The sequence below is a fragment of the Taurulus bubalis genome (assembly GCF_910589615.1).
Source record: "Taurulus bubalis genome assembly, chromosome: 7".
Taxonomy (NCBI): Eukaryota; Metazoa; Chordata; class Actinopteri; order Perciformes; family Cottidae; genus Taurulus; species Taurulus bubalis.
In genome coordinates this window covers 13997639-14013840 of record NC_136595.1, presented here as the reverse complement: position 1 = coordinate 14013840, position 16202 = coordinate 13997639, and the positions used below count along the sequence as shown (strand labels likewise).

The following is a 16202-nucleotide window of genomic DNA, read 5'->3' as shown; positions in this document are numbered from 1 at the left end:
TTTATAGTTAAATATAAATATAAATATATATATATATACATATATATGATGTATATGTATTTATGTTGTCTGTTAAATCCTGCAGTCTCACTTCCCTTGTGCGTCCCAATACAAGTTGTCTTATTATGTACAAGAGAATTGTGCTACATCCGCTGGCCCATTCTGTCCATATAAAGTTATGATTCGTTGCTGAGCCTCAACTGTTGCTACATTAAGCAGGAAACACTTGACTGAAAACGCATTTCTCAGAATTCTTGGAAGCAGCAAATTTACTTTCACTTCTGTCTTTATCATTCTTAATATTTCAGCTTCACAAGTCACAATTTAGTCACACAAAACAGAACCATAAGCAGCTAAATCCCATCACTATATGTGAGGAGTAGCTAAGGCTACTTCTAAACCTTCTTTAACCTTCTATTGTATTGTGCAAACATAATATTCTGGTGCACAGAAGTGCCAAAGAACAAAAACAATTGCCAAAATACTAAAAGGACATTTCTAAATAAGAAATGCCTTCCGATTTGTTTTCAGTGCCATTTTCTGTAAAGCATACAACCCTGTGTGTCCATTCTAAACACACACACACACACACACACACACACACACACACACACACACACACACACACACACACACACACACATTTCACAGCTAGCTTAACATGTCACGATGTGATGCTTTGCTGCAGCCTTGCAGTCTGTCGGGCAGCGTAACACCAGGAGCATGTTACAGATCATTAATTTTGCTTTATTTAGTCAGACCAGATTATCAAGTGTTATCCTTTCTTAAAATGTGGGTGGCATGGGACACTTTTTGATTTGTCCATAAAAGTCAAATTGTATCACTTTTGCCACTCAACAACTGTTCATTTCCACCCTCATGGCAGAATGTTAGGCAACTGTTTGTGCCTCCAACTACCCTGGCATCATCACCACCCTCCACTTCAAGGCACAGCTCTATCTTCCCTGATGTGGAGGACAGGAAGCTGTCAGCTGGAGAATGGAACTCCAGCATCCATTATTGCAACTTCTTTTTCCTTTGTCCTTCAGCTCAGCAGCTGACATAACTGGACCCAGACTTAAATCCCCTGCATTGTGTCACATCTTCACTTGTCCAACATTCAGTTGGGCCATTTCAGATAAACTGTCTCTTTTGGCTAAGCATCAGGTTCAGCAGCTAAAAGCAGCTCAGATTATCAGGACCCACGAGGAGCATGGCCCGCCATGATATGGTGTAACAACCGTTGGAAGATTCAGCTTGAATCTTTAATCATTTCTTGGCCTTGCTGTTTGGCTTCTCCTCTGTGTTGCTGTTTGATGAGGTCTGCCTTGCTGTTGCAGGTCGGACCTTGGACGGGTCAGATGTAGCCTTGGTGTTGTCAGATTGGGCTTGGGCAGTTTCTGGCCGTGTTTTGGACTCTTTCTTCTGCGGTGGAGGGGTGGTCGGCTCCCACAGGATGAACTCATGCAGCAGTGTGTTGACAGCCTCAGGACACTCCATCATGACCATGTGACTGCCGTCCTCCAGGACCTTCAGGAAGGCCATCAGAAGGATCTGACAGACAGTTTAAAGCAAAAGAACAGGTCGGATTTTTATAATCAACAATATGTTTTGTGGCGCTGTCTTGCTTCCAGGCCTCTGGATCACAGCTGAGTTTTCAGTTTTTTAAAATAGTATAACAAATTAATTTCTAAGCCTTTTTGAGTTCACTGAAAAATGTGTTCTTCTAATTTAGTTTGCTGTCTTTTTTCAGAGGGTGATTCTACACAACAGTCCCTGAAGCTCAAGGAGTTGTAAGAGGTTGCAATGTTTATCCCATTAACTACAAAATGTGAGTTAAAATTGACTATTGAGGACCAAAGACCACCTTAAACCTTGTATTGGGAGAGACTTTCAAGATTATGGTCAGAAAACATCATATACTGTAGAAGATCTTGTATAGTTTCGAAAAATCAACTAAATTAATAAAAATGTGGATCTGAAGTGGACAAAATGCTGGGGATTATCAGCAAAAACAATAGAGAGTATGTAACAAGATGACACTTTAGGTAATAAAATATATTAGCTACATTTTTTATTTGTGTGATCCAGACAAAAGACAGTTCACTAACTCAAATTTAGTTCACAATATGACAGCAGTGTCTTTAGTAGCATCTGCATCCCTGCAGTTTGAATCTCGGGCTTTGGGGTTTGAAGAGGTGCACTCACCTCAGCCATGCGCTGGTCCTCTTCAATGGGGACAAACTTGTCATGCATGCCGTGAACCAGCAGGATGGGCACTGTGAGTTCAGCGTGGTAGACCTCATCCCCCTCAGGCCAGTACTGCCCGCTCATCATGGCGCGCAGCACAAAGGACGACACGTTGAAGGCATTGTTGTCTTTCAGGAGTTGCTTCTCCTTGGCACCCTGCCGAGCAAAGCCAGCCCTGTCGAGCCGAGCGGAGGAGATTTACGTTTATGCATGGTAATCGTGTGGCTGATACAGTTGTTACTGTTGCATTGCTGTGTGCCTTACTTGAGAAAGCTCCAGGCTAGCAGCGGCGAGAGGCAGTGAAGCACACAGGTGGGCAGGTTGAAGATGGAGCAGAGGCTGGGCTCCAGAGCTGTGGGACCACCTCCGTTAATCATCACCATCTTGTGGATCTGCTCTGGATACTCGTGGGCCAGGAAGGTACAGAACGACACCCTAGGGGAGCAAAGCAGGAGACTGGTTACAGGACTGGATAGAAGACTCAAGGTAAGTATGCTTTTTCGTTTGGTAGTAGTTGCCTTTTAGTTTGATTGTGCATATCTGGTGTATATATAAAGCAAATACTGAATAAGAAAGTAAAGCTCTGTAACATTATAATATTTAATAGCTGTAATAGTATAATAAACAGTGAGTAATGTAGTGAGTGACAGTGTCATTTACTTATCACAATTTTTTCAGTCTACGGTGTATAATGTCAGAACATTGTAGAAATTACACATTCTCCCAAAGCGACTTCTCCAAATTCCTTCTTTTATATGACCAACTGTCCAAAACCTCAAGCAATTCTGTAACTTTTGTTAAATTATAATCAATGTGGCTGCAAGCGGCACTTACGACACAGACGCTAAAGCATAGTGTATCTGTCACACAACCATATCTATCTAAAGTGTTCTAACACAAGCTAACATTAACCACTTTAAGGTACCAAGTACAGCCACATGTATTGAATTGAGCAATGGTGCATCTTATGCTTATGAATTAAAAGGTGTATTTGTAAGAGGGAGACTTATTATTTCTCCTTTAAGACATACAGTTTATAGACAATCATAAAAAATACAAAAAAGCAAATGCAGAAGCACTTGAGAAGCTGGAACTGGCAAATGTGACATTTTTCAGAAATGAATGAAAGGATTAAGCAATTATATTATCATTGAATGTCTGGGCTTAATATCAAGGTTAAAAAAACGGATACGTATGTAGTTAAGTGTCTTGAACTTTCTCACTTTAATTGTGATGTTTAACTATTTTGTGGCATATCCTGAAGTCTTCTAAATCCTCTCTGTAAATTGAACTATGTGCTACATGAATGTTTAAATCTTAAATTTACCCGTAAGAATGTCCTATGAGAATATTCCTCTTGCGTGCGTATCTCTTGAAGATAAGTCTCATATCCTCAGCCAGGGCATAGAAAGTGTATGCAGCAGCTATCTGCGGTGCTGAGCTGGCTCCGTGACCTGCCAGGTCCGGGGAGATCACCTCATAGCCCAGCCTGGAAAAGAAGTCCATCTGGCTGTTCCAGATGTCCAGTGAGCCTCCCACTCCATGGATGAAGAACAGAGCCACGTCCGCATGCGTCCCTTTACAGGCCGATATCTTCCTCTCACAGTCGATCACCACGGTGCGCTTGGGCTTCCTCCTGCGCTTCCTGGGTTGCTGCGACTGGTCCGTCTGCCCAGCAGCAGGTGCCTCTCCTCCTGCTGCTGTTTCAGCTGCTCCATCTTTTCCAGCTGCGACGGACTCAGACCCGACCTCAGGGATGCTGACCGGCGCCGAGGACTTCCCACCGTCTGTCAGTTCAACCTCTACAGTGCTGTTTGGTTCTGCCTCTCCATTCTGGCAGTTTTTCAGCTCTGCACTCGCCCTGTCACCCAAGTTCTCAATGAAAAGCTGTCCATTACGATATACTGTGATCTTTCGCTTGCAGCTGACAGTCCCACCGGGCCCAGTGGGCTCCTCCACCACCGGCCGGTCGGGGATGATGTGTCGAACCCGCAGTACGCGGCCTGGTTTCACCTCCACAAACTCATAGCCATCTGTGGATTCTGAGCTTTCTGCAGGAGCCACAATGTTAGCCGACTTTGAGGTGAGGCAGCAGAGAAGACCCTCTAGAAAGCGGGTCAGCATGGCTGACAGTCTGTAGGGAATACAATCATGTAAACACACATGAAGCAACACACATAAATTAAATATCACAGAGAACCTAAGGCTCGTGAATTCATAAAATGAACCATGTTTACAAGCAAGTACTCCATTTAGGTTGACGCTATTTTAAACTTAATGGTCAGTAAAAACTGGTAAAATATATTTAAGTGAAGCCTAATCTAGATGAACTTCATGAATTAACTCTATTTATGTTTATTATTAAGTTTGAAGAATGATCTGAACATAATTCAATGTTGAAGTGTATTGTATGTCTATTAGAGCCTCACTGACTAGATATATATAAGGTCTGTTAATATTGGCTGATACTGGCTTATCACAAACATAAAAATATCAAAGTTTACTTTTTTTATGAACTTTTGATGTGCGAATGCATTATTTAAAAATAAATCAATAATAGTTGAAGCAAATTTAGATTAAAAAAGAGAGAAGACGATCAAGACTCTGTAAGGTTAAAAAATTTGTCAACGGTGGAGTTAAACAAAATATCAGCAATAGATTAAAAAAAACGTGTGTGTGTGTGTGTGTGTGTGTGTGTGTGTGTGTGTGTGTGTGTGTGTGTGTGTGTGTGTGTGTGTGTGTTGATTAACATGCAATACATGAGCAGAAATTGTTTAAGTTCATATTGTATATCTTTATAATTCTTTTGTGACACATTTGATGATCTATGATCTAAGCTGCACAATTATTATAAAAATACACTTATTTTGAATTTGTTTCTTTTATCATTCAGCATATCATTACCATACTATGCTCTACTTAATGTACTCCCAAATAATCATATTGCATCTGCCCCAATGTCGTGCTAATACCACTGTGTTGCGTTGTTTTGCCATGCCATTTTTATTAAATGAGCATCTAGGAACCTTAAATGTACCATTCAACTGGGGTAACAAGTTATTTTGCCTTTACAATCTGGCATCTAATTACATCCCACACCCATGAGACTTTCTGTCAGACGTAACTGAGCAGCATCTTCCCTCAGCGCAGACTTTGGGGGTATAAATAGAAGGGACCAGTAATAGCTCCTTGAGTTAAAGCTGTCCACCATGTGATCACTCTGCAGTGGCACATACTACCATATTGTCTTTCAAAACCACAAAACAACCAACCGTAATTAATGGTACTTTTTTTAATATGGCTCAGTCAGTAAATCATAATAGAAAATTAAGGAAGGTTAGATTACTTCAATGTGTAAAATTAGGCTCCTATAGAGAACACACACATTTGAAGACTCTCTCTCTCACTCACACACACACACACACACACACAAACACACACACACACACACACACACACACACACACACACACACACACACACACACACACACACACACACACAATTGATCTAAGTCCTGGCAGTCTTCACATTATGATGATTTGGAAAAACTGTAGGCTCACGTTAAAGATAAGGATTCAATATGTACTTATCACCTACAATAACAAATTGGCTTCTTGATGAGCTCCAAACTGCTAATTTTGAGGGGAAAAAAACGTGAACCATCAGAGAGGTAAATATCCAAATAATGGATGAGACTCTGTATTCATACATACTCATACACACTTCAGGTACAGTAGATTGTCAGTTGATTATCAACCGTGGCAACATCACAGCAGCCTGCAGGGTCTGCAAGTCTCTCAGCTGGTGTCATTATCCTACCTTCCTGTCGCTCCCCTCCCTGCTAGAGGGGATTATACTCTCTGTCTAAATCCACACAACACAGTCTGTCTATCTTCTCTTTCGATGAAGACAGTGACCCTGTGCGACAACAGTTTTACCTTCTGCAGGATGTGTTGCCTCTTTTTCTGCACTTGCAACCCCATGAGCTACTTTCATCTGGGGATTATGGACACAATGTAACACAACATTCCTGCTTCGCTGGCGGTTCTTATACCCTTTCTGCTTGCACTTGCAAATCTTTTATCCAAATGTGTTGTACACAGCAAATTGCCTGAGCGGGTCATTTTGATATCACTGTGGGTGACACATTTACTTCTAATATTATTCTCACATCAAAAGGCATATTGTCCATTAACATTCAACATTGACACTATAACTGATGTATCCTTTTTTACCCTTACAGACATAACACACTGCCATTTATCCTCCATGCCTCCCTTATACATTGTTCCACTCATACAACTCAGATATTAGAATCAACTTTAAAATAGACTGCTGCTTTGTGATAGAAACCAAATATAGAGGTGCTGTTATCTGGTGAAATCCTGTCCGTATTTCCTGGCCTCTTTTTCACAGTCACTGTAATCTAGTGAAAGCGTATTATTCAATGGGTAAAGCATAGGTTCTTTCATAAGGAAACCCCAGGACTGACACCAACATTAGAAGGGATTGCAAGGGTCCAATCTCTCTCTTAATTGATGCTGTGAGAATATCATGCATGGAGCATGATGCAAGTGCATGTTAATTAAATTCCCACATCTCTTGCATATCTGAATTAATTCAGTTTGGTAAAATAAGGAATCTTTAAATATATCTGTGATGCAAGTGATTCAACCTCACAATTACAAGCCAGAGGACAAGAGGACAAGAGGACAAGATGACAATGCTTCTGTGCTCCTTTTTTAAAGATAAATCAGACCTGGGATTACCTGCCCAGTACTACCACTGTAGTGGAGCATGTCAGGTGTTAGCTGCTTTAATAAAGTTCAATCATGACGGATGGTAATGAGGGAAACGCAAGGACTACAATTTCATTTTTACACCTCAATTATTAAGCTGGTCCAAGGATTGAACTGCCCACACAGTCCCAATACTGCTTCTCTAACTGAATGTTATAGCGAAAACACTGTTCTCTTCCATAATATCCCAGTGCTGTGTCTCATTATTGTGCGAGTCTGCTTTCTTGTGCTTGACGTTTTACATTTGGACATTGTGCACTGCAGTAAGTTTGATTCATCTCGTGGTTACAAGGGTATATCTTCTGTTGACAGTGACTGGAAGAGGCTGTTATATAACGATTCACGCAGGTCAGACACAATCACAGTCGGACTGATGCCCAGAGAAGAGTAGACGCTGTCATAGGGATTAAAAACAACTACAGTAGGTTCACGGTCTTACGAAATAATGTGTCAACGAACATTATATCCTGATTGTAGGTATTGCACTTGCTTGCTATTGTATGCCACAATTTTATCAGTAAATAGCGCTGTTTATCTTTGAAATATATCTTTCTTATGGACTTCTGCAAGATAGTTTCAACATTGAAGAACTGCATTATAGTATTGTGTATTGCTCTTTAGACAAATATACCATCACTATCTGCATGCTGCTTTGTATGTAGACAAATGCTCGAAACACAATTTTTGAGAAATTAATTAACAATGTTCAGCAAAAAATAATGTACTCAAAAGATTTACCAATTAGATACCAATTCGAGGGCTTCATTGCATACTAATAAGCTTTGTAGCTGATTTTGTTAGAATACAACGGATTGACCTGAAGCTCGTGGTCCACTTCTATTCACTGATGACAATGAAGAGAGTTAAAACGCCACTCACTGCCGTCTGATCCAGAAAATGAGGCAAGTGCTAGAATGTTTTCCTTTTAAATCTACTCTCACATTTGTACATCACTCAATTACCCGTCTGTCTCGTTAACTGCAACGCAACTTGATATGGAGCGATTTATACTCTACTATAACCAAACAAAACCACACAGACAAGTAAAAAAAAAAGTGTCATGAAAGAAAAATTGCTTACCTGTATATTTCCAACAACTCCGCGTGAAATATGATCAGATTAATGTGGTTTTCTTATGAGGCATCGAGGAAGTAGGCGAGCTATAATCTGTTGCGGGCAATCCAATAATCTAATTTATCTGGATTCTGTTGTCCCGTAGGTAGCCTCCACATGGCGGCCAGCATTAGCCTCGCTGGCAGCAGGTCTCTCTATGTGGATCACAGGTAGATCCAAAATGCATGTGTGTGCCAGCACCTCACTTCCATGTTGGAATATGTCTGACGGCAGGTGGAGACGCGCCGGAGCTCCGCCGGTCTGATGGCAGGGAGTTTTTAATCCAACAAAGTGAAACATCCTGGCTCAATTTGAGGCTGTGAAGAGCTGCCCCCTGCTGCTGCTATGTGACACGAGACAACCAATAGATATTTTGTATTACATGCTTGAAACATAAAACACGTCTATATTTAGTATAAAAAGTAAATAAAAGGTGTATTACCGAATAACCTCATTGAATTAAATTCAATTAATTGATTTGTTTAAGTAAGTAAACAGCGTGAAAGCAACAACAAGCCATTACAATTAAATTAAATTACCATTGACATATTTATTCCACAATAGCTGCTCCATTTTATCAGCATCCCATTCTCCAGCACCAGAAGGAGCTGGTGCTGTGGCAGTAGCCATGGCTGTTGTTGCTAGGTAACTATTTGTAAGGAGTCCAGTTGCAGGTGCCAGTGAGGTGTGAGGAAGACCAGAGAAATCCAGACCGAGATAGTTATAAAGTATATATCTCCCTCCTGCTGTAACAAATCAAGGTAATTCAAAGTGTATCTTTTTATATAAATATGACAACGCTGAAAAGAGCATATAGCTGGGTATTAAAAAAAACATTAGATTAATTATAGTAAAAAGGTCAGAATGCAACCAAGTTGAAGTGAAACCAAAAGCTTGAAACTGCATTAGTGCCTCTTGTCTTTTTGTTTCAAACTGATTCTACTATCAAACGTTTTAAATATCAATAAATATCTTGTTCAAGTAATATCAATAAGCTTTTGATTCTTATTGATGCTTTAATTATATATATTTTGGTGACTCCCTCACAAGATGTCCGGTACAGTTATTAAAACATATCTTAATTGGGTCAACTTGCCAGATGACCTACCAAGTATAAATGAAGAATGTGTAATTATTGAATTCTAAAAGAAATACCCCAATTTGTATCCAACTCCAGTTTTGAGAAAATAGACTAAAATGCTTTTCAATGTTATGTTTTGTCTCGTGATTTTATAGCCTTTGTTTTTATGTCCTGGTCCTGAGAGGAATTATACCCCATTCAGTTGTATTTTGTATAATGACTCATGAACCTGAATTTGATAATATAATAAAAATAATTAGCTATTGGCCAATTAGAATATCTTGGGTAGTATAGTATATATACAGTCACTGCATTTTATTTCTTAAACTACACTGCAGCTTTTATTCATTTTTTTTTGCTTTTTGACCGTTTTTTTATGTTTTAAAATGAATGTTCTTAATTGTTTTTAAATCTTGTTTTCTTCTGCATTATGTTTTGATGAATTTAATTGTTTTATGTGAAGCACTATGAATCGCCCTGCTGTTGAAATGTGCTATACAAATAAACTTGCCTTGCCTTGCCTATACAGTGTGCTTTAAATTAACATTGGCATGGATGATAGTTGCATGTTTCAAACAGTGAGTGTTTAAACTGTAAAATGAACATTTAAAAGCCATGTTAACTTTCCCATGGGCTATACTATGCACAGATAAATCAGAATCAGAACCATTTATTGCCAAGTATGTTTACACATACAAGGAATTTGTCCTGGCGGGAGATGCACAACATTTAACATTTAACAATACACATTTAACGATAAACATAAAACAGAGTGCAATATAAAGGGGGCATGAATATTTACAATTGGGCCTACTGAATATTTCAGTGAGCTACCGGACATACATGTACTCAAATCATGGATGTATTCAGGCAAACTGAAAACTTTGTAAGGGCAGTAGCTGGTGATGTTTTATTTTTTTTTATAATTATGCTCATCATGTGGGAGAGCAAGATTTCCCAGTAAATATTTATGATGATAACATGAAATGTCGCGTTGAATGATTGGCTGCTCGGTCAAGCTACTACCACGTGGGAGCAAGGCTCGACCAATGGGCGCTTTCGGGGCGTGGTCAATGTAGCACCGCTACCTTCCAGCCATCATGCTAGCTGAAGAACTCCTGTGCAACTGGCTTTGCTAACTCATGCAATGACATATTGGGTTCATTTATCTGTGTGTATATCTTTTTTTTGTCATTGACACTGGGATCTACAATGGAAACAGCTACTTGTGTGTGAAGAACCTTGTTTTCTCTGCCAAGACGGCCCGGTAGGACAGCTGTTTCGGTTAACTAGCCTGTAAGCTAGCGCGGCTAACCTCAACATATTGCCTGCCATCACGACCAGCACAACAGACACCACGCCAAGTCCTCAAGTCGGCGGTGCGACGTTGGGAATTTCTACCATCACCATGGAGAAGGTGTGTAGTCCACATACAGAGGGCTTGTAACGTCAGCGTAACTCCACAGCACCCGAGGGCGTATGGTGATACCGAACTAGCTGTATGTGGGTAACGGATAGCTGCTAGCCACACCTGCTTCTCCTGTCGGCATTCATTTACAGAGGCCAAGCCGGCATCGTGTTGTGCTCAGAGCGGCTCAGCTTCGCCTTGCTCGTTTGAACCCACTTTCTGTGCACTGTGTCTGATGTCATCTCCAGCTTGGGGGGTTCCCAGGGACGTTACAGGGAGAGTAGCAGGCCCGGTAGCGTGCATGGGCTGCTAGAAGAGGGAACGCCCAGCACCGACTCAGTCACAGGTTTTGCTGTCTGTTGTCATGTGTATGGAGTCCTCAACTGTGTTTTCATCAAACATGATATATATTAAACACATTTGATTCTGATGACAACTGATAAGTTGGACTTCTGTTACAAAATGCCACAGGTGAATTAGCTTGTGGGGTATTTGTGTAGAGCAGATGACTTGGGACTTGCAGTTTTTAGGGTCAGATTAAATGCAAAATAAAAGAAACCAGCGCTGGGGGGTATATTCATGACATCCCTCTCTTTCCACAGGCTGATTTCTTGAAAGGACTTCCCGTCTACAATAAGAGCAACTTCAGCAGATTTCATGCAGACTCAGTTTGTAAAGCATCTGTAAGTAGCCTCTGATCATGTTTATATAATAAGACTGTCACTTGCTATAGATACAATGCCTGACAATTGTCTAAAATATTTGCTCATTCACAAGAAAAATGTCTTAGAAACTAGCGGAAATGCTGTGATTGTCCCTTAACTTAATTACACACAAACGCATCAGGAGAAGGGAAATCTAATTTGTAACCTCTCTGGTCCTGTTTTACAGAATCGGAGGCCCTCAGTGTACCTTCCAACGCGAGATTACCCCTCTGAACAGAGTAAGTACTTGACTCGTAAAAGCTTTTGTACAGTAGTTTGTCAATGATTTGATTTCACGACAAACATAGTTTTGTGGTGACTGTGCTCTAAACAAATCTAAATACATTTTTAACATATTTTTCCAGTAATGGGCTGACTGTGTTTGTTCTACAGTTATTGTAACAGAGAAAACCAACATCCTTCTGCGTTACCTCCATCAGCAGTGGGACAAAAAGGTGAGCATGTCCATTCCTTTCGAGATAATTTCAATAATCTGGTTTCTCTTATTGATGTAATCTTTAGTAGTTGAATTATTATAAAAAATGTACTGACTGCTGTGTCATCATTTGTGTCTCACAGAATGCAGCAAAGAAAAGGGAACAGGAGCAAGGTGAGGGTGACAGTCCTGCACCCCCAAGGAAGATCGCCAGGACAGATAGCCAAGAGATGAACGAGGACTCATAAATGTGTGTGTGTGTGTGTGTGTGTGTGTGTGTGTGTGTGTGTGTGTGTGTGTGTGTGTGTGTGTGTGTGTGTGTGTGTGTGTGTGTACAGAGTATAGCCAGTAAAAACTAACGATAACAAAGGATATTCCCACAAGTATAGATATTTCTGGCCGTTCTGCACTACGGCAGGATGCTTTTTCTGGTATTAAATTAAGAGTCACTCAAAGAGAATTTGGGAAATTCAAGTCAACAAAGCAGCGATTTTTAAGTGGAAAGATTGCCTGAGTGCAAATAATGTAACCAGAAAAGATCTGAAAGTCACTGACCGACACTGTCGCTGTTAGAGAGGGAACTTTATACTGATGTTTAAAAAAAAACTATGCTGGCTATTCCCTGTGTAGGAGAGAGTGTGTATATGTTTGCATGCATGCTGAGCTGTGAGTGTGTATTGTACTGTATGTGTGATGTGAATGAACAGTTGAAAAAAATGTCAGATTAGATTTTAAAATCAGAGAGGGACTTGACAGAAGTCAGACATTATCCTTAAAAACCATCTCATTACTGGCACATGACCTGTAGCCATCTGTCACCTGGAGAGTCTGCCCTGATTTGTGCAAAGATAACTTTTGTTACTGTTTTAATTTTATTCTAACTAATATTGTTTATGTATGGCAATGAGCTTCCTGCCAGCCACAGTGCCCACCCTCTCGGTTTCACTGCCCACTCTGCAGCCACGTGGGGGCAATTCAACATTTCTTCATACTGTTTGAATCAATAGAACCAAGACTGCACTGTGAACAGAACAGCACAAAGTAGAAGCAACTCTTCCAGAATCCCCCGTAGATGTGTGTTTATGGTGAATATGCATATCTTCATTCTAGTCTGGGACTTGTGCTCGTAGGATAAACGTTGTGTTGGTGTTTCTGAGAAATGTTTTACATCTAGCACCACCTTCTGGCTAATTAACACTAGTAAGAATGGGATTTTCTGTGAGTTTTAGCTGTTCTTTCATCAAAAGGTGTAAAAGAAAAAGTTGAGCTCAAATATGGATATTTAACATTGGATTTTCAGTTGCGCAACAAGGTAACAGCAAAGATATTGGAGAAAAATATGTAAAATAATATCTGGAAAAGGGGAAAAAAAGAATACATTATGATGTGTGTAAATAATTTCCAGTATCAGAATTAGTTTATCCAATGCAGTATCTTTGTGTCTGCCTTTTTTTGTAAAATAATACATGCCCATGGATACAATAGAAAATGTAAAAAGAAGAAAAGAGCCTCAGTGCCCAATGTAAGTTACCTTGCCTTGCATGTTGATGTTTTCACGGCTGGGTATTAAACTTCTGGAGCAGTAATACAACTTGAGAGGTGTTGGGTTTGTGGTGTTATCTTATGTGACTGTGGAAGGTATCAGCCCAGAGGCCTTACAACCTGTCATCATGGTTCGGACCCTTCGGCTCCCCCCACGCAGGGCCTGGGATAGCTGTGCATTTGGTCCCGTCTCTGTGACAGCCCTGGATGGTTTTTGTCTGAGAGCTGGCTACGATGAACACCGGGCGGTTGAAAGAGGTGTTACATTTTCAGCCATAGAATGCACAATAAGCATGCACAGCAAAGTGCAGTTGCCATCCTGCCTTGTTCCCAAGCTTCAGTTTGTATTGGTGTCATATACTGTACAACACTGAATAAAGCTGTTTTTTTTATATTATCACTGCCCAGCAGAGTCACATCAAAGCCTCCTGTTCTTCCTGTCCTTTTTTCAGTCGATGCTGTAATGTGGGTTGACATTGTGGTCAGTCATCTTCCTACTTGCAGTGTAAATGCTGTCTGTTTCTGAAGTGTAAAACCACATTATGCTTCTGCTCGGATAGACGGTTCTATAACACCCTAAGCCTTGCCCCATCCCGTGTGTGTTAGATCAGACATGTTCTTTTTAGCTTTGCTGAAATAAAACTGGATTGAAACTGGGGTTTTGTCATGTGGTACTTCTATAGCTGAATTGACGTCCTTGATTTGAGGAGATTCTTATACCCAGTGTTGAAATCAGCATTTGAGAGTGAAGAAAGAAATGTGCAGTCATGATTTTAGCAGGGAGCAAGTTGGTCACAACACAAAATGCTTTTGAAATAGTTTTATTAACTATTTTTCAGGTCTTACAAAAATATGACAAAATAAATTAAAAGAAATAAATAATCCCATTTCCCAGTATTCCTCTTTAAAAGTTTTTTTTTGTATGGCTGTACATTGGAAGAGCAAATGATGTTCAGTAAGTGAGGCTTCCATGAAGATGTCTTAGCTTAAACTCTTGAGGTTAGGGTCAGGTTTTAATGTAGCTGTGGTGAAAACTTCAACTGTTCACATCTTAAAATCCAGAAGAACATCTACTAAATTCCGTCCTTTCTAGTACGGTCTAGATTAGCCCAAATCTTTTAAATAACTGCTGTTGCTTTGATAGTGAATTACAGACGGCTGATGAGTGTCAGCTGTCTGAGCTGCTGTCCTTTTGCGAGGGACGCCTGTGCGGTCTTATCTCTTGATGCTTTCATTGATCCCCAAGATCTGTTCATTTATGTCAACCAGTACTTATTCAAAGACCTCCATATTAACAACATGTATGAGTTCCTGCTAAGAGTGCAAGGATGAAAGAAGGGGTAAGTTGGTTAATGGTATTCATTTCTATCGTCAAAAGCGGAAGTTCTCCCTGAATGAGAAATAACTACATACATGAAAGTCTAATCTAAACTGTTGCTCTTGTTTTAGCCTTGTCGCTTTTGCCACCTCTGCTTTGAAACTGTCTCCTGCTTTTCTACGCAAACTTTCAAATTAGTAATATTTGGACTCTGTTGCATCATAGTGTTTACTCTTCCCTGAATTCCAATTGCTGCAAGAACAAAGGATGAGATGATGCTTAGCTACACGTACCATCCTGTTCTCCATCATGTGTCCCTTTAACAAAGACACTGAAGATATTACATTTCTCTCAGCCTTGCACATCTCATTTTACATTTATAATGTACAATGTTTTCCAAATATAAAAAGAACATAGTTTAGATTGACAGTAAAACTATGCTGTGACCATACACATTGATGTCCTGTCTATTTCCTTATTGCATTTAATGTCAGTAAGATATTTTTGCCTATCAGCGGAAGTACATTTTTGTGTTTTTTTGTGGACTTTACTTATGCTTAAGTTGTTACAGACACATGAAAGCAGCAAAGTTCAATGCCATCATCACTCCTCGATTAGACAGATTCTGTAAACACAAAGTGATAAATGGATGAGATAATTGTTATTATATGAATTGTGAGTCAGGAGGGGATTCCTCACGCTAAATATGAGACAGATGGGAACTGACAACGGAAATTGAAGGGACAAAGAAAAGATGCATAGAGTGGGTTGGGATAATGCAGTAGGATGAGTGGGGAGTTAGTCTAGACTCACAGTATAGTAATACGTGTGAGTCTCCAACAACTCAGTGTTATTGCCAAAATCCTTGCCAAATGTGATGGAAATGCATAGTTAATGTTTCTGTCTCTCAACCTACAGTGGCCTTATCTAATGTCGCCATTATACATTTTCCCTTTAAAGTGTTCTTACACGGCAGTCTGATGCCCTACTGTCCACGCTGTACACTGATGACTAGACACTGGTGTGATGGGTCAAAATCGAGCTGTTCAACAACACATTTTGCGATGCAAATATACTCTGGCGCCACCTTCTGGAGACCTTGCAGAAATGAAATATCTGTTAATGTTAGATGGTTTGTTTGCTTGCTAGAGTTGCGTAATGCATACCATAAACAGTGTTGATGTACATGGTCAACAAAACATACAGTACACATACATCTTGGATTAACCGTATAATCCCAAAAATACCACTTTGGTTCAAAAAAGTAAATTCCCATCATCAGCACTCTGATAAAGCAATGCAGCAAATGGTGCGTATACAAAAGATATGGAGCGAACACAGATAAGAGCAACTATTGTAAAATGACAAAAAAACATCTCAATATTTAGGATATGCCATAGTTGCTGAGCGCAGGGGCCGGTGAGTAGATAGCATGTACTGTGTGAACGGAGAAAATATAAACAACCCAGCTTTTGCATAATGTTATGAGGCAGGCTGGTGTTGGTCCTCTCTCCTGCAAAGCGAGATAGGTTTCTATGCAGGTCGTAA

General features: G+C 40.1%; 2 protein-coding genes across 2 annotated transcripts; one reads left to right on the top strand and one right to left on the bottom strand.

Annotated features, from left to right (window-relative positions):
- Positions 1–1269: 1269 nt before the first annotated feature.
- On the bottom strand, positions 1270–4380 carry abhd8b (abhydrolase domain containing 8b; the record flags this gene model as incomplete). Its single annotated transcript, XM_079221578.1, has 4 exons — positions 3578–4380; positions 2515–2685; positions 2209–2425; positions 1270–1554 (listed from the first exon to the last, which is right to left on the bottom strand). The coding sequence occupies exons 1-4, from the start codon at positions 4372–4374 to the stop codon at positions 1270–1272; spliced, it is 1470 nt and encodes a 489-aa protein (XP_079077704.1). The 5' UTR covers positions 4375–4380.
- A 6152-nt stretch (positions 4381–10532) lies between these two features.
- On the top strand, positions 10533–12042 carry dda1 (DET1 and DDB1 associated 1; the record flags this gene model as incomplete). Its single annotated transcript, XM_079220948.1, has 5 exons — positions 10533–10663; positions 11257–11337; positions 11546–11597; positions 11752–11813; positions 11938–12042. The coding sequence occupies exons 1-5, from the start codon at positions 10655–10657 to the stop codon at positions 12040–12042; spliced, it is 309 nt and encodes a 102-aa protein (XP_079077074.1). The 5' UTR covers positions 10533–10654.
- Positions 12043–16202: the final 4160 nt, after the last annotated feature.